The 22,925-nt window shown below is 39.9% G+C and overlaps 1 protein-coding gene across 9 annotated transcripts in view; it reads left to right on the top strand.

Moving 5' to 3' along the window:
• Positions 1-22,925, top strand: part of MPDZ (multiple PDZ domain crumbs cell polarity complex component) — a 162,550-nt gene that overhangs the window by 120,913 nt on the left and 18,712 nt on the right. For 3 of the 9 annotated variants that reach the window (XM_049617511.1, XM_049617260.1, XM_049617177.1), the window contains 8 exons: positions 1,453-1,563; positions 6,122-6,220; positions 6,964-7,035; positions 9,259-9,421; positions 11,232-11,428; positions 12,559-12,650; positions 12,871-12,961; positions 15,068-15,148. In XM_049617511.1, coding sequence (XP_049473468.1) covers positions 1,453-1,563; positions 6,122-6,220; positions 6,964-7,035; positions 9,259-9,421; positions 11,232-11,428; positions 12,559-12,650; positions 12,871-12,961; positions 15,068-15,148 — 906 coding nt within the window. The remainder of the gene's footprint in view (positions 1-1,452; positions 1,564-6,121; positions 6,221-6,963; positions 7,036-9,258; positions 9,422-11,231; positions 11,429-12,558; positions 12,651-12,870; positions 12,962-15,067; positions 15,149-22,925) is intronic. The other 6 variants (XM_049617427.1, XM_049617345.1, XM_049617664.1 and 3 more) reach the window with 3 other exon arrangements.

The following is a 22,925-nucleotide window of genomic DNA, read 5'->3' as shown; positions in this document are numbered from 1 at the left end:
ACACTATCTAAAGTTCCTAATTTCAGATTATCACAGGGCAGTTTATTTTATGGATAATTCACTATTAAATACCTTTGACCCAAGGCTAAAAAGTAAGGAAACATTTATAATTATTTCTAGAAAGGACTGATTATGGTTTGTACCAAAATGTTGTTAAAATGTATTGAGGGAGTTAAAGCATCCCTTTCAAATTGAAAAGAAAGTATGTTTCTGTGTGTGGTAAAATACTATATGCGTTTTAGCACTAGTTTGTTGAAGGCTCTTATGTACAGGGGCTTTTCTAGTAAGTAAGAAAGCCTTAGGCCTCTGGGATCCTGGAGATTCTAAAACCTGTCTCTGCCAAGTGTCTAAAAATGTATTTAGACTAGACGAGTAGAGACCTGCACGCTATTCCATTCTAAGTATAGAGTTCTTTGGACTTGAGCAAAGATCTGTAACGTCCTGGTAAACATCCACAGATGGAATATTTAGTGGATGTGAACACTAACTTTTATTCTACAAAAATGAAAGCCATTTTTAATACGCACTGAAAGATGTAATACATTATCTAAGTATCAACCTGAGGGAGGTTTTCAATTAAATGCATGTACTTCTTTTAAAGGTGATAATGTCCTATGCAGAGATCGAATAATTAATTTTCTTTTCCAGAATTGTGCCTACTCCGATTTTGCTATTTTGTTGCATATACCATATTGTGGTAATTGGAAATGATAAAATGATAACAGTATCCTATAGTTTTAACCTGGCAGGATTAGCATTTGGCCTTTCGAACTATTCTCCTTCCTATTCAGTGCATAAGCTGACCTGATCATCACCCAGGCATTCCATGGTTAAAAAAAAGTTACAAAATAACTTTCATTTTCAAGCTATTTATATAAGAATTACTAACAAGCACAATTTCTTGGCTTCCAGCTCCTGTCACATCTACTACAAAGATTCTTTTGCAAAACTAATCTTGTCGTAACCCGATTTTTCCGAACATCAGACTTTTGTTTTTAACTTCAAGCATCTGTATACAGAGAGAAACACACAAAGCATCGCCCACCCATTTCCCAAACTAATCTATAATGAATCGGAAGCAAATGTGTACGGTGATTTTCCTGATGAAGACAGTGCTGCGGGACAGATCCCTCATATTATTTCTTTAATGATGTTGACTTCCTAATTTAAGGGAACAGCTGATAGTGTAAGGAAAGCAGAAGCAGAGCTTTCATTTCAACTGATTATTATTTCAGTTGATTATTGGAGACAGAAATCTGTGTCCAAAAAAAGGGACCACAAGTCTCCTGGACAAATTAAGAGTTCTGGAGCCTCACAAGTAGTCACCATTATTTTTGATTCTGAAACAGAGTTTCCAGGAGCCTCACCCAGGATCCTCAAAACTCCAGATCCACAAATTGTTCTGTTGTTCTATAGCTTCTTGAAATGTTAAGCTGAGGCCTTCCATTGCAGGTGGATGGAATGGACCTCAGAGATGCAAGCCATGAACAAGCTGTGGAAGCCATTCGGAAAGCAGGCAACCCCGTAGTCTTTATGGTACAGAGCATTATAAACAGACCAAGGGTAAGCAAACAAAAAGGGCAAGGTAGGCAAACCCAAACAGTGTTCAACTTGGAAGCTAATGTAACAAGGGCCAAGTTGTCTCTAAGAGCAGATAGCCAGTGTTGAAATCTCAGGAGACTTGTTAAAATTTATATTGTTTTGTTTTTGTTTTTGTTTTTTTTCTATTGAGTTATCCTGGAAATCCCTTCTGCCATGTTTAATAAACACTGGAAGCCCATTGAAGACACAGAGAAGTAGGATTCATTGATGGCCATCGGTGTCTAGATGGATAATTGTTAGTATTCACCATAGTCACAAAATATATAAGTTGTTAAGAGGAACGTGATACAATCATTTAACTTAATAGTGTGTGACCTCTGGTGGAGTCCCTGAGAAGCCCGAGAGATTACATTTTCTTTCTACACTTACTTTCTAGACAGAATTTCTAGCTGATGCAATCCCGTGATCACCTGTGAATCATCTTGAGTGTATTTGTCTGTCCCACTGAACATTCTACACAGTGGAAATGTGTAAGCAGTGTGTTTATACACTAGTGATTTCATAACTGAAGCTTCCCGGCCACAGTCACTGTAAAGGTCTTCATCCCTGGCAGACAAAAACCTACTGACCCATTTTACCATCAGTCCTGACAGGTAAAATGGCTTGAAAAAATATTCGAGAAAGTAGGATGAATGAATTTCATGAATGTTGTTGATGGAGAAGAGACGAAGCAAGGCTTTGTGGATTTGATATGCCCTGACGATTCCGAAGAGGAAAACGATGCCAAGAGTTTACAACTGTTTTTTTTTCTTAGCTATTCCTTCTTTAGGTCTCACTGAAAAAGCTTATTTTCATGTGCAGCAGTTCTTAACCATACCCCTTGGAAAGTTCTTCAGAGCCACACATTCACTGAAAAGTTTGCGTATCATTTCAGGAGCTTCCTAAATGTTCTGAAGTTCACAGAGGTTCTAACTTCTGGATTTTAGTAAAGAGAAAATAAAACACAAAAAGACCCTGTCACACTGGTTGTCTTTCAAATACCTGCTCATTAATTAGCTTTATTTAAAAGAAAAATGTCAACATATGTGAGGGAAGTTAAAAGAACCTTCTAAAACTTAAAATAGGTAATTATTTTATAACTTTAAAATCAAGAATACAAGAAATCAGTGCTCAGATGATGGAAAGAGAGTAGCAGGCAGCTCCGTAGATGAGGTCAGAAAAAGTGACTCGTCAGTATTCTGTGCAGTGGAATTCGAAGTGACCAGATTTATCCTGTCGGTCCTTCTGTTGTCAAGACAGGTGTAGCTCTGGTCTGGGTTTACTGTAAGAAATGAATTTAGTCGTTCTTCATGTAAGCAGTTATCTTCACATCTGCAGTTTTTAATCATTCCGTTGTTTATTGTTAGGTAATAATTGCCCATTCAGATGAGAAAATCTGCCAAATGGTAGGGCTGCACCATGCTGCAATTCTCTTCAAATGGTATTCAGTTTGTTTAAATAACTACAAATCTTTCCACATTTGTTTCCATTTGTCGTGTCCAATGTAGATACAGAATGATGATGTTGGCAAATGGCTGTTTAAGTTAAAACCATTTTTTTCTGTACGTGGGTAGGTTTTATTCCTTTGTTTTATTTTTAATTTCCAAGTTGCATATCATGCAGGACAGTACTGTAAACTGCTGAATAGGATTCTTCATATTAGTTTTAAAAACTTAAACTGCAGACATTTCTTTCAATGCTGGTCACAGTTTCTAATGAACTGGGAAGATATTTTCTCATACACCTGGAACATACCGCTATTTTATTCTGAGGTATAATGACTCTTCATTTTATAGCAATTACTCCAGGATAAATCTTTCTTAGAGTGACGTGTTTAGTCAAGTTATGTGTGACAGGATTCAGAGTATGCTACCCCAAAATAGAGAATACTGAATATTTTAAGCCAAAGGAATTTAGGAAAAGGCAGGTGCTGGAAGGACTCAGACCTCCCCCTTCTCCCCTGATGCAGGTCGTAAGACCTTCCTCTGAGAGGCGCCCTCCCCATACCTGGAGGAAAGGAACATCCCTGCCTCCAAAGACAGAGGGACACTGGGAAGAATCTGAACGAAGAGACCTTCCTAAGTTTTCCTCAGTTTCCCCACTGTGTTCATACTCTTTTGTCCCATCATATTTTCCATGACTTTCCACTCTTAAGCAAACCTCCTGTAAAAAAACCTCAAGTCTAACTATTGCTTCAGTTCTTCATTATCTAGTGAAGGCTCTGTGTCATTCAGATCATGTGTCATGTGAAAGTTAACATTAAATCAACATAAGTACTTTTCTCTTGTTAATCCCATTTTTTATTACAGAGATCGAGCTGAGAACTTCAGATGAATAGGGGAAAGATATTTTTCCTCCTCTTCATACGCATTCAGCTTTGGGAAATCAGAATCACTTTTGCATTTAAAATGAGGTCTACTTTCAGTGGTTTACTTCCTTGTGGAAATAATCATGTTTCCAGTAATCTAAAGGGAAAAAAAAATCACCAATACAGAAGACTCTCTTAATAGAAAATGTTTTCTTTGTAGATACAATAAAACTTCAAAAAAATCCTGTACATAGGATGAAAAGATAGTCAATCTCTTTGGCACCTAAACTATTCAAGAATCAGAATTTCCCAGAACTGAGAATGATGATAATAATCCTCATGATAATTAATAATATATTCTGTACTTATTATTACTGACAGTTCCATCAGTTGGACCACATGGTCATACCAAAGGGTGGACAGACCCTATTAATATGGACTAGAGAATGGTTTTGTCTTTCCTATGCTTTGTCTTAGTTAATAACATTTTCGTTTTTATCAGCCCTTCGAACTATAAGTAGAAGTTTCATCATTGATTTTTTAATAAAGAATATGGCCTGTTCCTATAAATCTCTTCATAGTAATAGATCTACCACTCCATTTGCTGTACTCATGCTGTACTTTATACTCTGCTATCAGGGCCAAATTCTAATCCTACATAGGAGCTGCAAATTAAAAAAAAAAAAAAAAAAAAAAACAGGAAAGGAGAGCTCTCATTAAATATTCCATTTCTTACCATTATGTTTTTTTTTATTATTATTCTATAGAATTATAAAGGAACTTTAAAACCCAAAAATTCCATGTATGAGGATCAGAAATAATTTCCACCTTCCATAGCATGGAATTATTTTGCCTAGAATATGATTTTAATCTCTGCCTAGTCATTTCTCCCACCCTTAATAAATGGTCGCGTTCCTTGGCATTCATGATCTTTTCTTTTGTAAAGCAGGAGTTGACATTTAAACTGAAAAGCAGAGAGAAAGTTGAGATGAGCAGAAATGTCATTGTGCCCATTTCTTTTTCCCATCTTCCCTCTGTAGGAAAAACATTGCAGGAAGAGCAGATTGAAAGGGTAATGTGGCATAAGCTTTAGTACAGGCGTACTGAGGATAGAGCCTTTCCAGAGTATTCTCCCGTACAGGGTGGCGTCACATGACAACCTCTCCCTACTCTTGATGCTTGCCAGTAGGGCTTTTTTATAGACAGAAGTAACACAAACATTTAATTGGAGCCAAAATGAATTTTAAATGTCTGCAATTTCCCCTGAAAGATACAGTCAATAAAAGAAGAAGATAGCGGGTATGAAAAGAAGGAGAAGAATTTATTGTGCTAAGGAAATTACTTTCATTTTTTTTAAACTATGAAAATGCTAAATTCTATCTGGCAGTCATCCTGCCTTTAATACATATATTCAACTCCAGTAGTCCTAGCTCAGGGAGTATCTCAAGCAAGCCACAAAATCTGTGAGAAACACTCCAAGGCAGGACTTCAGTATATGCATAGCCTCATAAATTCCCTCTCATGTGGGAACTTTTATAGGAAACTTTTAAAAATCAATGTTTCTACCTCCACAAAAAAAAAAAAAAAAAAAAAAAAAAAAAGGCAGAAATAAAGAACACCACTGTAGGGTGGTTCATTTATTTAAAATTGTTGATTTCCCTTTTTAAAGGGAAAAATCCTATTGACCTGATGTAACCTTAATATCCAATCTAAGTTTGAAAAGTTTCCTTCCTGGGAAACAAGATAAAAGAATCATGAAGGTTACCAGTGAACTAGCAGACAAATGTTTAATTTGCATTCTGCAGCAGATAGACTGTTTCTTTTTTGTTTTACAATAGAAGCATACTTTGCTTTTAAATGTAAACAAAAAACATTTATGGTTTTCGTCTTGAAACCTGTTTACTGATATGCATGGGACATACATGACTATATAGATTGGGCAACGTGTATGTGCATCTGTCTGTGACAGTGAAAATAAAAGAAATGTGGTATCAGCTTCACCAACTCATATCCTACGTAGTTCGTGGCCAGATTTAGGTCGAGGTGTAGATCCAGATCGCTAGAGGTTAACCTTTAGTCTTAGACTGTTTAATACGATGTTGCTCTTAATGACTAGATCTGACTGGATCTAGTAATTTCACACTGTTATTTAAATCAGTACTTTGTTCTTAAAACTTGAGTTGTTTTAAATATATTTCTTTTGCGCTCAGCGCCTCTTATGTTTCCTTTTAGAAATCCCCTTTGTCTTCCTTGCCGCACAACCTTTACCCTAAGTACAACTTCAGCAGCACTAACCCATTTGCTGATTCTCTTCAGTTCAACGCTGACAAGGTTGGATAATGCCATTGTCTTGCCATTCGTTGCCTTTTGCAAACGTTTCGTTCTTTGTTGTGCCTTTGTCCTAGTTCACTGTTTACTAAATTGGGGCAGGGAAAAAAAAAAAAAAGCAAAACTGTGTGTTTGGAGTGGGCATGCAGATCCTTTCATAAGCACATTTTTTTTTGCCAGAGCATATTCATTTTTATAGCTGAAATTAGATGGCCCTTCTGAACAGTAAGGGAGAATCGTGAGTCCAGTGCCTTTCCTATATTTTGGTGTGAGTTAAATTTTCTGATATTTGAATTTTTGTTAGTTGCCAAATGTATGAAGTACTTTCACACATAATTTATTTAAAGCCTTGTATTGATTTAAATCCTTCTCAGACTTCTACAAGGTGGTCCTAAAAAAGCCCTTCTGTAAGTTAATCACTCCACAAATAATTGTGTGTATGCAGGAGTATGTTGAATATTCATAAAGTGTGTCCATATAAATGCCTGAATGAGGAAACATGCCCCTGTTTCAATGCTTATAAACCTATACTTGGATAGTCTTATATTCTGATGAAATTATAAACCCAGAATTGAAACAAAACCTTACTTACAAGAATCTCTATATGATAATTTGATCATGATAAGGAAGAAAGCTCTCAACAGTTTCAGGAAGCATTTTATGAATATTCATTGGGTTTTCATGTTCTTGTAATATGGATAACCAAAGATGTTGTATCTGAAGGAATATGTTTTCTGTTACTATAGGAATTACAGAATTCAAGTAGAGTTATCTTCCGTTGTTCCCCAACTAACCCTTTTGCTCCCACACCATTTAAGGTTTGTCTCAGTGTGAAATTTTCATGAGTAAGTAGGTGTGTTACCGTGTGCTATGTGTGTGTTACACTTGTGTGCATACATGGCATGGAGTGATCTCAAGTGCACTTTGCGTTTTTTGCCAATGAAGGCTAAACAGTCTCTGTTAAAGAATTGTATTTTCGTTAATAAATCTTAAGTGTCAACCACAAGCTAATTACATGATCTCATTCAGAAGGAGGGTTTTCGGGAGTAGTAAAATAGAACACCTAATCGCTTGCCCCTTTAGTAAATATAAATAACAGGCTTGTATTCCCTTTATGATTAGTCAGTAATGTGAGGACCCACCGTTTTAGTTTACTCACGGTATGAAAATGGTGTGCCTAAGTCAGTTCCTAAACAGTTTTTTAGGCAGATTTTGTTATTTTTAAGTAAAATAACTGCTCAGGAAAGATATGCAGCAAGATCTATAACGTTTGCATCCATAAATTTATTAAAATTATGGGAAGTTTAAATCAGATTTTGTCCCCCTTTTTAAAAACCAAATGGGCTTAACCTATACTTGCTAATATTCTCTCTTGTTGTAGAGAAGTTGTTTTTATTTTAACCAGAAAAAAAGTAAATTCCATCCTCCCCCCTCCCCCACTCCCTGCCTCCCCCACCGCCCCTACCTTAGTATGTTAAATGAACCTTGTTTGTTTGTTGGACATTTTTATTTGTACATTGTTGATTTGAGGGTTTTATGGCACAGTATTTGGGAAGATAACAAGGGTTTTGTTTGCAGTGGTAGTTTTTGTCTGGGTGGCCAGCTGTGTGTAAACCAAACATTTGAACACAGTAGATTCTGTCACTTGAAAATCTATTGCCTATAAGTCTCTACCAATGAGCTCTCTGTTACTTTGCCAGAAAAATAGTAATTGATATTTATTAGGTTCATTTTGGGGCAGCTTAGCATCCTAACGTGGTTTCTGAATCAACAAAGAAAGATCACCTTCAGTGCTATATTGTTGTAGTATTAGGTGTATTTTGTGGTATTCTGGTTCTTGACACGAGTTAACAATTTCTAACTATTTGTGCATGCTTATCATCTGATGTGTTCTATAGGAAGTTTTTTTTTTTCATCAAAATCTTTTTCCAGATCCACACATATAAAATGAGGTATATCAGAGGGATTTTTGTATGAAAAAAGGGTAAAATAAGAATAGGAAAAATGTTGATTCAAGGCATCAGGGACAGCTTCATACCATGGTTAGAAGTTTAAGTGGGTATCTCTGAGCGTTGGATTAGGTACTAACTATGGAAGTTGGAGGAGACAGCATGGCATAATGGAAAGTGCAGAACTAAAAGAAATCTAGTACCGGTGTGATTTTGAACAACATCATCTCATGGCCTCAGGTCTTTCATCTGCAAAATGAGTAAAATGAGCTCAGTTACTTATAGGCCTTTCCAACTCTAATATTCTATTTGATAATCTGCAATATAAGAGCTTGATACCAAGCCCTCTTTTTGAAGTAGGACCCATAGCCCCAAGTGACAGCAAGTATGCCGTACTCTGGGTTTGTATGAAGTGGTCTCTTGTGTTTTCTCACTTACCTTGTGAACTCCCTTGGCAAGGGAATGATGGGGCCTTCCCTTAAAACCTGCTCCTCAGATCTGAGTCTGTGCGCTCTGTGCTAACAAACCAGCTCCCCTGGTAGATGAGCCTGCATGTGTAATGCTCATTTTCATGGGTTTGTTAAGAGAGTCATTTGGAGAGAGGATTCAGGTAGCGATGAAGAATTCTTTATATATAGTCTGACTGCCAGCCTTTGAACGCCTTTCATTGTTTGATTAACTTATTTGTTCATTTTTTTTTTTTCCAATTTCTTGGAAGACTTTTCTAGACACACAAAATCTCGCCTAGACCCCTGCATATTTATGAAAACTTTTGAATGAGAATTTTTTTCCAAAAGGGGAAGTTTGCAGTTTTTTTCTATCTTGTCATTTAAGCCTTCAAATTGAAAAAAATCATTGGCCTAAAATACCAAATAATAGTTTAATGAATTATACTTTTTTATTATATATTATGCTGTTTTTTACTATGTTTAAACTTTACCTGAATCCTGTCTGCCATTGTATATACATTTTTTGATTATATATATGTTAGATATTTTAAAGCCAGTTTTTGACATTATACTTTTATTTCTTTTACTTAAGTTGGTCTTCCTTAGACTGCACATACCCACTGTATTCTTCTTGTTCCCGCAGGCACCCAGTCAGTCAGAATCAGAGCCGGAAAAGGCTCCATTGTGCAATGTGCCTCCACCCCCTTCTTCAGCGTCTAAAGAAATGAGCGGCGATCATACACAGTCATCCACAAGCAAAGTCTCAGAAGATGTGGACAAAGAGGATGAGTTTGGTTACAGCTGGAGTAAGTTGTCTTTTGTGATGCGTTCAGTTATAATAGTGACATTAAAGTAGCTCTGGGTTTCTCAAGGCTTATGCCCTGGGTGGATAAGTATGTTTCAGCTTTAGTTATATATACTGCAATTTTGTTTGGAAAAAATACTGTTTGTTTTGCCTGGATACAGCCCACATTCCCAAAGCATGAAATCATATTCTTCCTTGCCTCTAACCGAACGTTCCTGCTAAGCCCATTTTGCCATTTGTATGAGCATTAAAGAGGGCAGGGCACTCTCTCAGAACCTAGTACAGGATCCGCCACCTTGTGGTCTTGAACAAGTCATTGCCCCTCTCCAGACCTCACATTCCTCATTGTAAAGTCTGGTTGCTGTTCATATTTTGCCTTGAACTCTGGTATTGTCTTGCCTAGGGTGGTAGCATAGTATGTGTTGAGATAAAAACTTGGGGCCTTTGGCAAGTTGTTTAACTGCCTCTGAGTTTTTGCCCAGTGGGCTAATATCTCTTTTGAAAATTCAGTCCTCACCTCAGGTTGCTAACATCAAATTTGATAATGTCTGAGGAGTGCAAACCACAATGTCTGATGCACAGGAAGCATTCAAAGGCAGCTGTTCTTAGGATCATTGGGGTGTCTGTTTTTCTAATGAAAGAAGCCTTTTTATAAGGAAATATTAAAAATTTAGTGAAAAGTTACTCATGTATCAGTGCTTTAAGAAGTTCTGTTTTAAAAAATATAATTCCTTTAAGAAAGCCATGGTATATGCTTTTAGGAAGCACAGGGTATAAACTTTGTGCCGCTGGATTCTAGAAGGAATCAGGAAATGGCAGTTTATGAAGTTGGCGCAGGTGAGAATCAATATGGAATGCAAGACATCAGCTGTGTAGTAACATTTTCTAAGAGAAGATTTGTAAAGTTTGCAGTTTTCTAAGTCTGTTTTCAATAAAATAAGAGTATATTGCTAATCCGTTGAGGTGGCCAGAATATACTCTGAGGAAAACATGAAAGGGAATGTCATGTCACAAGCTACCCCAATACTTAAGGGCTTAAGGAAACAGTTTATTACTGTGTTGTGGTGTTGTGGTCGACTGGGCTCAGCTGGACTGGACCTTAAGGGTAGCTCACTCGCATGGCTAGAAATCTGTGTTGGCTCCTGGCTGGTTGTTCATCTGGGCCTGTGGCCTAGGGCACCTCCGTGTAGCCTTGCCCTCTCAGATTCAAGAATAAATTGTACCTCTTGAACATGTGGGATGGGAGAGTTGAATGGTCTCATCTAGTGAGGACATGGGTCCTAAATCTGAGACGGGTACATTGATTTGTCCTGGCCTAATGGCTCTGTGCAATAAGACAGTGCATCCTCTTTATTCTGGGTGTATGTACCAAGTAGCTGCCCAGCATGATGTGACACACATAGGCCAGTTTTTCTATGGGAGAGATGTCTCCACTGATCAGTGAAGATAAATCCTTCACTGAGAAGAATGTTCTCTTCTCTGTGAATGATAAACTAGTGCTTTGTTTTAATCGGAGTCTTTTGAGAGTTGGTTAATAATGAATCTCTTGGGCCTGATCACCCAGATGAACTGATTAATTAGACATGATACTGTCTGCACACTAGATGCAAAGAAATTCCTCAGAGTTTGGGTACTCCAGGAACCCAGTCTTGACACCTAGGGGACCAGAGTTTTCTTAGCTTTCCTTAACTGCCAAGGATTTAATTTTGGTCCAAGTAATGCTCTTTTGAAGCCAGATGACACTCCATAGTAAAACATCTGGCTGTGAATTAACTTATAATTTGTCGTTGTTGTTGTTTTGTTGTGCGTAGAAAATATCAGAGAGCGTTATGGAACCCTAACAGGAGAGCTCCATATGATTGAACTGGAGAAAGGTCGTAGTGGTTTGGGTCTAAGTCTTGCTGGAAACAAAGACCGATCCAGGATGAGTGTCTTTATAGTGGGGATCGATCCAAATGGAGCAGCTGGGAAAGATGGTCGACTGCAGGTTGCAGACGAGCTTCTAGAGGTAAGTTCTTAATGGAAAATGCTGAATTCATTGCTGAATTGGTGCACTGGAGTCATCAGTTTCCAGAAAATCCACCCGGGCCTCATATGGTGACTGAGAAAACTGTTGCTTGCCTAATAAAATAGATGTGTTGCAGCAAGTTTGGCTCTAAACCAAATCTCTGTTACGTAGAGTCCGTGTTCCCATTAACTTCCATTAAAAGGTTGTGACTGTGTCGCACCAGAAACAATTTTTGCCCCAAGACAGTAATAAAGATCACACTTCAAAAACATTTTTTTGTGTGCTGCATTTTTATTAGGAGCTTTTGAAAAGCCAAACGACCAATCACTCCTTAGTAATGAGATTGACCCACTGGACGTTCTGGAAGTTGAATTCTAATGGTAGAAGCGATAGGGGTCGGGTGAGGTGGGGTCAAGGTTAAGGCTAAATAACAAAAACAATAACTCAGCCCTCCAAACCAAATAAATTTCTGGACCAGACTTTATAGTGTTTAGAATCACATGTGCTTGTTTTGTTTGTCCTTGCCTCCTGGAGGCTGGGATCCACGTGTCTTTATATTGCCTTAATACTCTTCCTTGCACTCCTGTGCTTCTCCCTTGGCCAGGAAGGCTCAGTCAGCAGGGGCTAAGTGACTAGATGACGGGAAGTTTCCATTAGGTACTATTCTGCTTGGGCACGTTCTGCTTCCCAAATCCCTGGTCTGCCAGAATGCTTCTCCCAGCGGCCAATCCCAGGGCCTGATTCTTGAGACTGACTAAGATCTGTGACCACAGGGACTTCCCTTGATGATCTACGGAGGTCACTAGTGCTTCCAGGAGAGCCCTTGCTTCGACAGAACATGCTGGAACCCCAGTGCCCTCCAGGAAGCTTGCTGTGCTTTTTTTTTACAGTCCCAAGTGCTGCCTCTGTTGTCTATTGGGATCACACTACACACACGTCATTGTAACGTCGGCTTCAAACATGAGCTTTTCTTTACTCTCCTTCAGAGTTAGGTTCATGTTCTTGGAAGAGACATACATATAATATTTTATAGGAAGAAAAAAAATGACCTGTATATTAGCTAGATAAGGTGATAAGAAATGAGCAAAATTAGAATTTCAGGCTCAATTAATGCTATTTGTTTCTCATAGATCAATGGTCAAATTTTATATGGAAGAAGTCATCAGAATGCTTCTTCAATCATTAAATGTGCCCCTTCTAAAGTAAAAATAATTTTTATCAGGTAAGCACTTTCTTTTTCTGGTTTACTAAGTATTTTTGATTAGGCTTTCAATTCAGAGTTCTTTTGAATGAAAATAAGACATTTATAAATGTATGAGTGTTATAGTCCAAAGTCTTTGAGGTTGCAGAATTTTCTCTAATAATCCTTCTGAGTCCTCAAGTAAAAGAATGAATATAATATGAATCATTATGCTATGATAGGTCAATACTCTTTCTTTTAGAAATAAAGATGCGGTGAGTCAGATGGCTGTATGTCCTGGAAATACAGTAGAACCTTTGCCTTCTACCTCAGAGAATTCTCAGAATAAGGAGGTATGTATTTTCTGTCTATTTCTCTGGGAAGCTTTGACTGATGTACTATGTATTAATTCAGTGAACAGTTACACAGCCCTTATTGGGATGTTGAAGATAAATGACTCATAGTCTTGGCCCCCAAGGAGTTTATAGCCTGGTACAAGAAACACTCCTGTAAATAGGCACACTGCTTACGTGGAGGCCACTAGTGGCGTCTGCATGGGGAATAACGAAAGTAGAAAAAGTTGTCAAGTCTCCTTCTGGAGAGAGACAATGACCCCCTAGGGGAAGTGACACATGAAGTGTATGTTGGAAGTAGAAGATTTGGGGGGGGCAAAAACCTTCCAAACTGAGGGCATGCACTGAGGAATGGCGTGTGGACTCTGGCTGATGCAAGGAATGTAAATCACAGGGCATCACTGAATAGTGGGAGCGGGGGAGTGGGTTCCTGGTGAGGAAAGGGTCACTGAGAGAGAGGAGGTAGGGTCAGACCATGGGACTCACGATGGAAACTTTGTCTTTGAGGCCTTGGGGACCTCAGTAAGAATTGTATTTTGAAATACTTCTTTGCAAATGGCACAGAGAAAAATCAGAGGTTGCAGGGAAGAGATGATAAACTTAAGAGGAGGAGGAGGGGGAAAGGGAGGGGGAGGAAGAAGAAGAAGAAAAGAAAGAAATGGTTATGTCAGAAGTTTCAGAAGTTTAGGATCCACCTTAGTGTCACCTTATCCCTGACTAAATGTACTCAGTGAGGAACAGTGAGTGGTTGACGATCTGTTTGTCCAACAAGCGTTTGCTGAGTATCTGCCTTGTGTCTGGTGCTGCTTTGGGGGCTGGAAATGGGCTGGTGAAGGAAACAGACAAGATGTAGCAAGGTTTGGGTTGGCTCACTTGGTGACTTGGTGGATGGCTGACTTATACCAAAAAGAATACTAAAAAGCAGATAGCTGTAAAAATGGAAAACATTCTATTTGAGGCTGCTTGAGAACAAAGTGCCTGTTGAAGAGCCTGGGAGAAGTGTACATCGGGACACTGGGTCTAGAGTTTAGAGAGGAATTCCCTTAGATGCAGATTTGTCATTTGTTAGCCACAGGAGCTGAGGCTCTTACGTACAGAAAACACTTAGAAAGAAGAAGAAGGCCAAGGTCAGAATTATTTAATAGCAATAAGGAGGAAGCCGCCTAACAAAGAGTGCTCAGAGGTAATGAGGAAGGACCAGCGGGCATGTTGCATAGCAGCCGAAGGGTACATTCTCCAGTCTTGAGTGTGGCAAAGAGGTCAAATGAGGAGATGACTAAAGAGAGTCCATTGGACCTGGTAGCCAGGTGATTACTGGTGTTTTTTGAGAGAGCAAATGGTGGCTAAAAAATTAGGAAAGAGAAGGCAGTGGCTAGACGGTGAGTCTAGAATTTGGAGTTTTTGGTGGGAGTTCTGATGTGGTAAAGCTTCCGATACTTGTTTAGGATGAATGAAAGGAGGCATAGAGAACGAAGAGCATAAAATGAGAGAAGCCGTGATGATCGTGGTGGAAGAGGGTGCAGATACGGAAACACTGTCCCGTAAAGGAGCGTACAAACACTGGGCGCGTCGGTACGCGATGCAGGCTGCTCGTTCTGGTGAACTGGCAGTCGTTCACAGTGGTGCACCAGCGAGTGATTTCTCAAGATTAGAAAGGAGAAAATTTTATTTTCGTATGAATGGGACTGCATATATCCCTTAGGAAAATGGAATATTTTAGTAATTTTCAAGTAAAACGTTTAATAGCTCCCAAATTCGCTTGATGACTAACAGAGTGAAAAGGAGTGAATGGCGCCTCTGCTCGTGTTCTGTGTTTAAAAAGCGCGTTTCGCCACTTGGTAGCTGGGTCGCTGTTAGATTTCACTGAGAGGAAATGTAGGCAGTCTTGAGAGCTGCTTTGTGTCTAAAACAATTTGTGGTCTAAAACAATCGCTGTCTAATCACGCCTTCTTAGTATTTTGAAGAGAGTCTAATGTTCATAAACGTCATGAAATGTTAGAATAATAACAAATTCTAATACATGAAACAATTTTGATGAAGTGGCCTTTATTAAGCAAAAATACATAACACTCGGTTGTCTATTTTGCCGTTCTTTCCCTGTGTCAGGCCGAACCAAGTGTGACTACTTCTGAGGCACCTGTGGACCTCTGTTCATTCACAAACGTGCAGCATCTGGAGCTTCCCAAGGTAAGTCTGCTTTGCGTTGGAATGAAAAGGTGTGAGCACCTTCACACCAGTGGTCTAATTTACTGGCCCTCAGAAGTGTGCTGTCTAGACCAGCAGCATCAGCATCACCTGGGATCTTGTTAGAAATGCGGCCGCTTGGGCCGGCCCACACCTATGGAATGAGAAACCCTGGGGGTGGGCCGAGGTTTGGATTTTTGTAAGCCTTCTTGGCGATTCCGGCGCACACGGAAGTTTGAGAATTACCGTGTTAATTGATACTTTAGCAGGGACTAAGCTTTTCCCGCCTTTAGGATTATCTCCCAGCATGACGGTTGGCAGTCTCTGCTCTGATACATTCACCAAAGACCCGCTGTGGAGGAAATAAAAAGAATAAAGAAACAAGTTATAGTCTTTGTGCTTCATAAAACCGAAAGCTCCAATAACTAGAAGTTTCACTGATAAACATCAGCGAAGTATTTACTTTTGAAAAGATCTGAACCTTCGGTTCAAATGACCACTTCAAAGAAGTGGTTTCCTGAACAGAAACCTAGAAATGCTTTCAGGTGCTGCGGGCTCATGCTGGAATACAGGCAGGCAGTAGGTGAAGGAGAGCACAGAGCCCTGGGGTGCTCAGGGAGAAGGGGAAGGCGGCGGGGCGGTGGGATATTCGCCATGGGCGGAAAGAAGACAAGTGGTCCATACACCAGTCTTCAGCGATGAGGCAGTGCAGTGTGATGCTTACCGCTTGGGCTCCAGAGTCTGTCTGTCCACCTTCGATCCTTACTTCATCAGGTACACACCTGACACATTACGCGATCTTCCTTTGCCTCTGTTTTCTCACCAGTAAATTAGAGATAATAATATCACCTTTGACCTAGTTTTAGAGGTTAAATAAGTTGTATGTAAGGAGTTGGCATAATGCCTGGCACACAGCCAGTCTTTGTTAAGTATTTGCGAGGGGTGGGGTGGAGGAAGACTGTGGCTCTTGATTTTGTTTCTTTTTTTCAATAAATAACTATGAGCAAAATGGATTGCCCTGGTCCTGTCATTTACAGTACACGTAGAAGTCATTATTATGCACAATTTGTCTCCTGGTAGAAGGAGAAGTACATCAAGTCATTAAGGTTTTTGCCTCTTCTACTGAGAAGTTCATACACTTCAGGAATCCCTTGCTCTGTTGCCATGTAAGAGAGAGGATACCTTTCTTTCTCTCCTGCTGATTTCAGATTGAGTTTCCTTTTCCTCCTAAATCCTGAAGTGTCAGAATTTATAGTATTTAACAGTGCAGTTACTTCCCTACAATTTGTTAATTATGAAGCATTTAAATGTAGGCTGGATTCATTATACTATGTGCTTTTTTTAAAATACAGGTTTATGCGTATCTTTAGAAAAGCCCAAAATAATATATATTTTTTACAAGTACTTTTCATGGCACTGATTTAATGTATTTACCGAGGGTTTAGTATATCCTAGAATATGAGTACCTAGGAAGTGTTGGGGGAATGACCCAGCTAAACAGATGAATAAGGAACAGAACACAGTAGCAGCTGAACAGGCAGATTTAGAGCCAAACCTTCCGAGTCGGAGCCCTCTTTTGCCTCTTACAGGCTGGGACCTTGGATAGGGTTCTTAATCTGGAAAACTTCCCCTCTACCAAATGGAGATCATGGTAGTGCTCACCTCATAGAGTTGTACTGGGAATGAAATGTATGTTGTGTGAAGAGTCTAGAACCTTGCACACATACATCAACACTGCCTGTTTTAGTTGTCGTTGTTGTTGTTGTTTTTATTGTTATTAGGAAGGAATAAGCTGGCAGAGAGGGAGATGTCTAACTGCTTGTTGGCACTGTTTTTTTGTGATGCTTTCTCCTCCTGCCTCAGGCTACCTGATTAAGGTGTTCTTTAGATGTTTAATCATCCTGATCCCCTGTTCAGAATCTTTCAAGGACTTCCATTCCCAGACAGATAAAGTCTCTTGACCTGGCATTCAGCAGTGGAGTGGACAGAGGCCTGCTTTGTCAGAAGCCCTTCTGAGTGATCTCCCATAAATCACTTGGAAGCTTGATATCACTGGTCCCCACTCTCCTCTTCTGTAGATGGGGCTGCTTGTTTCAGGGGTTGCTTCTGAGATTCTTCAAGCTAATGGGCAAGCTGCCCTCATTGTACAGCAGCTTAAGAGCTATTCTGTCTTTAGCCTACTGCTGATTTATTCAGCAGTTGTCTAACATGTACACTTCCCTTTCTGAAATAGTTGCTGTGGGGGAAACCTAAGAACTAGGAAGAATGTCAGATTTTATTGCCCACAGAAAGCTTCTGATTATATGTCGATTTCAAACACATCTAAAGCTCGGTAACTGAAATGTATTTATTGATGAAAGCCAAAGTGAATAAAGGGGAATATTCAAGGATCTTTTAAGATCAGCTGACAGAAGAAGCAATCAACTATGACTTAAAATGTGGGCTTTTGGAGCCACTTGACTTTTCTGGGCCTCAGTTTCTTTACCTACAGTATAGGGAAATAATAATACCTTTATATTGGAAGTATTTTTGTAAAGATTAAACGAAAGAATTTGTATAAAGCACTTAGCGTGGTGTGTAAATGTGATGTGTCTCCTGATCATATGGGGGCCCCCGCATGTGGGGTGACAATCTGGTGGCACAGGTGGTAAAAGCATTTACTTGTAGTAGAACAAGGAAGATAGAAATTTATTGAACACGCCGCAGGGGAGCAGTAGGCAGGACAGCAAAGGAGAGGCTGTCTGCAACCAGGGAGGGACTGGGGGCCATAGTTAAAGTGAGAAGGTGAGGAGGTAAGGCAACAAATGGAATTTTCCCTGTTTTGGTAACTGTGCCTGGTTATAAGTAGCCTATTGGTTAGTTAGGGCCTGTGGATATTTTGAGGGGGGGTCACCTGATGAGCCTGCCTATATTCAGCCAGGGGGTCGCTGTGGGCTCCTTCTACATTCCGTCACCCAAGCCTGTTTGCCTAAAGCGGCCTTTACACTTGGCACAGTTTGAGTTATTATTTGCAAGTTAATATTTTAACCATGAGGCTCTGAATGCTCCACAGAATGTAGCCTTGGAGGAAGCCCTTGCTAAAAATGACATGTTAAGAGACGGCATATGGTATAAGCCTGTCCACTCTGAACCCCATTATTAGTCGACTCTGGGAAGAAAATGCAAGAAAGCAAAGAAGGGAGAATTAACCAATCTTCTAGCATTCATACGTCATCTGCAGTTCTTTATCCTTTATACTCCCAGTATTTTGAAAAATTACGTTTATTTGACAAAAATTAAAGGTAAAGTCACTGTGTTCTGTACTTCTCAGCAACCCTGTGCGATTGGTTTGGCTTTTCCCACTTGTAACAGTTCCCATAACTCAAAATGGTACCTACCGCTAGAACTTAAACTCTAGTCTTACATTTGCCATTCCTTGTTTCAACTTGCAACCAGGGCCCATTCACCTTTCCAAAAGACCTGTGTCTTATGAGTCTTCTACTTCATTCAGACTGACTTGTATCAAGAGCCCATGGAGATTTGTTTTGAGAATTCATCCCTCCTTGCCTCTGCACTTGGGATGCCCTTCTGCTTTCTTTTAGCTTATCTACACCCTGGGTAACTCAAGGCCTAGTTTAATCTAATGCCTGTTTATTTTGACATACGCCTTCAACATTCTGGCCTATGTAATGCTTACTAGTGATATCTTCATTTATTTGTCATTTAACGAATCATAGCTCAAGAGCATGTCTCTTGCAGTAAACATTCATGTGGATAAGTTTTCTGTACGTCTGTATTGCAAACACATTAAAAAGGGAGAAACTGCCATACTTTTTCTCCCATGACAAGTGGGGGGTTACATAGTATGGGGTACCATAGTTCATGCCAAGTATGTGAGAAGGAGGAATGCACGGATGCTTACATGCCACGTGTGCACAAAGGAAAGATGTCAAGTGTACTTGAAGAATACAAGGAGGGGAGAATAGTTTTTGTTACTGTTTCAAAACAGAAATTGTAGTAACAGGTCATTTCTAGTTCTGTTTTGACTTCTTAAACACTTGAGACAGGTTGATTATCTTTTTTTTTCTTTTTAATCCCCCCCCTTTTGAAGTGAGAAAATAGAAGTATAAACAAAGTTTATAATGTATATAATCTGAACCCTTAGTGTTGACTGAAATGCCAGTTCAGTTTATCAGACGAAATATTTTTGATTAAAGAAAGATTGATTTTTTAGTACACATTGTCCTAGGAAAGTACCTATACATCAAAGCAGGTGACAACCTTACATGGTTGTCAGAGATATGTTTTGTGTCCACACAGTTTTATAGGGTAAAAGTCTTCAAATAGCATTGAGAATTTTGGGGGGAATGTTCCAACTTCAAAACAGCTCTCCTGACAATAATAAGAGTTCAGCTTTGTTGCACTTTTAATTCTTGTTCACTCTTTTCTAGCTGTTTAATTATACATCTGTTGCTCCATAAATAATTTGGTCCCTTAATTTGTTTCACCTTCTCTGTATGGTGGTGTTTTAGTAACTGGCTCAGAACAGTGTTTCTCAGCTCTTTTTCTCTTAAATACTGTATGTCCTGTGGCAGAAGTGAGGTGGAGAGCTAAGCAGTTAGCTAAGACATTGCTCTTATGCCCTGTTATCCTTTACCCGTGTTTTATCCTGTTCTTCTGATACCAGTAACGTCTGTATATATGTATACACATGCTTATTTTTATAGGACTCCAGGTGGAATTGGAACATTTCGCGTTTGCAGGTGTGCAGCTTATTGTTCCTTTTAGGACTCTGCCTGTTGCCAATAACAAAAACAACCACAAGAAAAACCAACTTCCTCCGACAGGCTTAGTCAAAGAAGGGGATTTATGGGCTCGGGTTACTGGGCAGCGATCCTCAGGGATAGTTGATCCTGTGGCTCCGTCGTGTCGTCAAGAACCAGTTCTTCTCCTCCCTGCACAGCCATGAAGGGTCAGCGGTATCCCCGGGCTGGTCTTCTCTCAGTTTTACAACGGCTGCCAACCACAGTTGGGGTCATGTGCCGCTTCTTCCACATGCAGGGTGGGGGCAGAGTGGCTGTCCCAAAATGCTGAGCACAAGTCCTGAGACCCGTGCTGTTAAGCCAGTTCAGATCACATGCCTGCTCTTGAGCTATAGGGACTGTGGCCAGGGGACTGGAATTGTACTATGGACTTCACTCATTCACGCTCCATCCTTGGGGTCATTTATCCACTGTTACATAATGAATCACCACAAAATTTAGGAGCTTAAAACAATAGACATTTATTATCTCTGTTTCTGTGGATCAGGAATTGGGGAGCAGTTCAACTGGGTGGTCTGGTGAGACTCTGTTGTACGTTTTGCCAACGAACGGCCAGCTAAGGGCTGCAGGCGTCTGAAGGCTTGACCGAGGCTACAGGATCCGCATCCGGGCTGGTTTGCTTAAATGACTGTTGGCAGGAGGTTCCCGTTGCCTCTCTGAGGTGCTGCTTTCATGTCCTCATGACAGGGAACCGGCTTCCCTCAGAGCAGGTCATCTAAGAGGGAGAGTAAGGAGAAGCCCCAGGGCCTTTTGGCATAGTTGTGAAATTACACACCATTCTTTCTGTTCCGTATTTTATAATCAGGCAACCAAATCCAGCCCACATTCAGCATCTCCTTCTTGAAGGGAGGAATGATGAAGAGTTTGTATACGTATTTTATTTATCTTTTTTATTTATTTCTTAATTTTTTTAATGTTTATTTGTGAGAGAGAGCCTGCACATGCGTGCATGTGAGTGGGGGAGGAGCAGAGAGAGAGGGAGACACGGAATCTGAGGCAGGCTCCAGGCTCTGAGCTGTCAGCATAGAGCCTGACGCAGGGCTTGAACACACAAACCGTGAGATCAGGACCTCAGCCGAAGTCAGATGCTTAACCTACTGAGCCACCCAGACACCCCTGTATATATATTTTAAAACCACCACCCAACACGTAGGCAGAGAGGAAGAGAGCCAACGAGAGAGAGAGAGAGAGTGTGTGTGCTCCTGTATGTTATTTGAGGCAGCAGGGGGAATGGGGCTGGATATTCTTTAAAACAAATGTATGAGCTTATACAAAAGAGTAAGATGAGAATGGGCATTAAGCAAACAACCAGCAAATGCTCACTGTACTAGTAAAATACTTTCCTGACTGCAGGTAAGTGAATAGGCAATAATAGAATCAAATCCCAGAGTTGAGTACATACAATCATTGTAGATACAGAGTAATACTCAAACAAATATTTCTTTGTGGTAATAGGAAAGACCATTGGTGTAGAAAATCCCAAATAGAATGTTTAACTATATTAGATGCACTTGGCATTGGCATTGGGATTTTATCTTTTTGGTAGCACATTCACCTTCCTACTCATTAATCCTGATTCTTTTACCACTAAATCAGGATTCCGGTCTCAAAATCCTGGCAAGTTGAGAGAATTTATCTGGAGTAAATCCAGTTACATTCTGTAGAGTAACAAGCAGAAGGAACGTATACTGTATATAGCGCACCAAGTTTCCGATCCCTTTCTTATTACATCCGATCCTCAGAGCAATGTCATGGTTGGGAAGGAACAGCATGGGTTTAAACTGTGTGGGTCCATTTATATGTGGGCATTTTTGATAATAAAGGATAGTACTGCCCTTTATTTTCTCTTCCTTATGATTTTCTTAACATTTTCTTCTCTCTACCTTACTTCATCGGAAGACACAGTATACAATGCATATAACATGCCAAATGCATTACTCAACCATTCATGTTATCAATAATAAGACTTCCATTCTGTGGTAGGCTGTTGGTAGTTCAGCTTTGGAGGAGTCAGCAGTTATGCATGGGTTTGCACCTGTGTGGAGGGGGATCAGCACCCCAGCCCCCATGTTGTACAAGGGTCACCTGCATCATTACTCCTTTCTTCAGATAAGAAAATTGAGGTTCAGACATGTTATGTGGCTTATCCAAACTCCTGCAGGTAGGCAGAAAGTAAATTAGAACTGAGCTCTTCTCACCCCAAAAGTGCAATTTTCTCTGTCTTATGCATGTGACTGATTGTCTGGAAAGAGAGCAGTGGTAGAGAGAGATGCCCAGTGACAGTCTGAAAGTCTACGATGAATAGTCTGCCTCAGAAAAGCCACAGTGTTGATAGTCTTTCAAATGGCGGTGTGACCTTATCTGGTGTCATGGTCATGGTCCCAAAGGCCCGATGGCTTGGTTGGCTCTCGTGTGTACATGTCGTAGAAATCACGGCAAGATTTCCCTTTCCCTCTTTTGCTTTAAATTTGCTTTACATTTTACATTTCTGGGTAGAAACTACAATGAAAAAGGTTGCTAGCTCTAACCAGAATGAAAATATCCAAAACCCTATTTTAATTTTATTAATGTAAACATTAAAGAAATGTAAAAGCCAATACTATTGAACATTTGGTCTTGATAAAAGAAAATGTGGAAAATATAGACAAAACATGGATGGCTCTTTAGGCTTGGCAGGTTTTCAGTGCACGTCTTTGGGCTCAGGGTTGAGAGTGTTTTCACTCTGCACCAAATCAAAACACAAGTGTCTGGGGAAACAACGCTGGGCATTCAGCCCCAGAAAGGACAGAGCACGCAGAAGTAATTGCAGTCTGTCTGCTCCAGGAAGAAGGGCAGGATGACGGGGCCAGTTTGGGTTGTTATTTCTAAGTTGTAGGCCACAAAGAGGAAGCAGGATACTTTGATTTGGTTTTAAATGACTTATGCCGTCAGCCAGTTACACAGAACTACATTGGCAAATGTTGTATGTTTATTGAGTT

The sequence above is a fragment of the Panthera uncia genome, chromosome D4 (assembly GCF_023721935.1).
Source record: "Panthera uncia isolate 11264 chromosome D4, Puncia_PCG_1.0, whole genome shotgun sequence".
NCBI lineage: Eukaryota > Metazoa > Chordata > Mammalia > Carnivora > Felidae > Panthera > Panthera uncia.
Note: the sequence above shows the minus strand (reverse complement) of the source record. Positions and strands in the feature narration are given on the sequence as shown.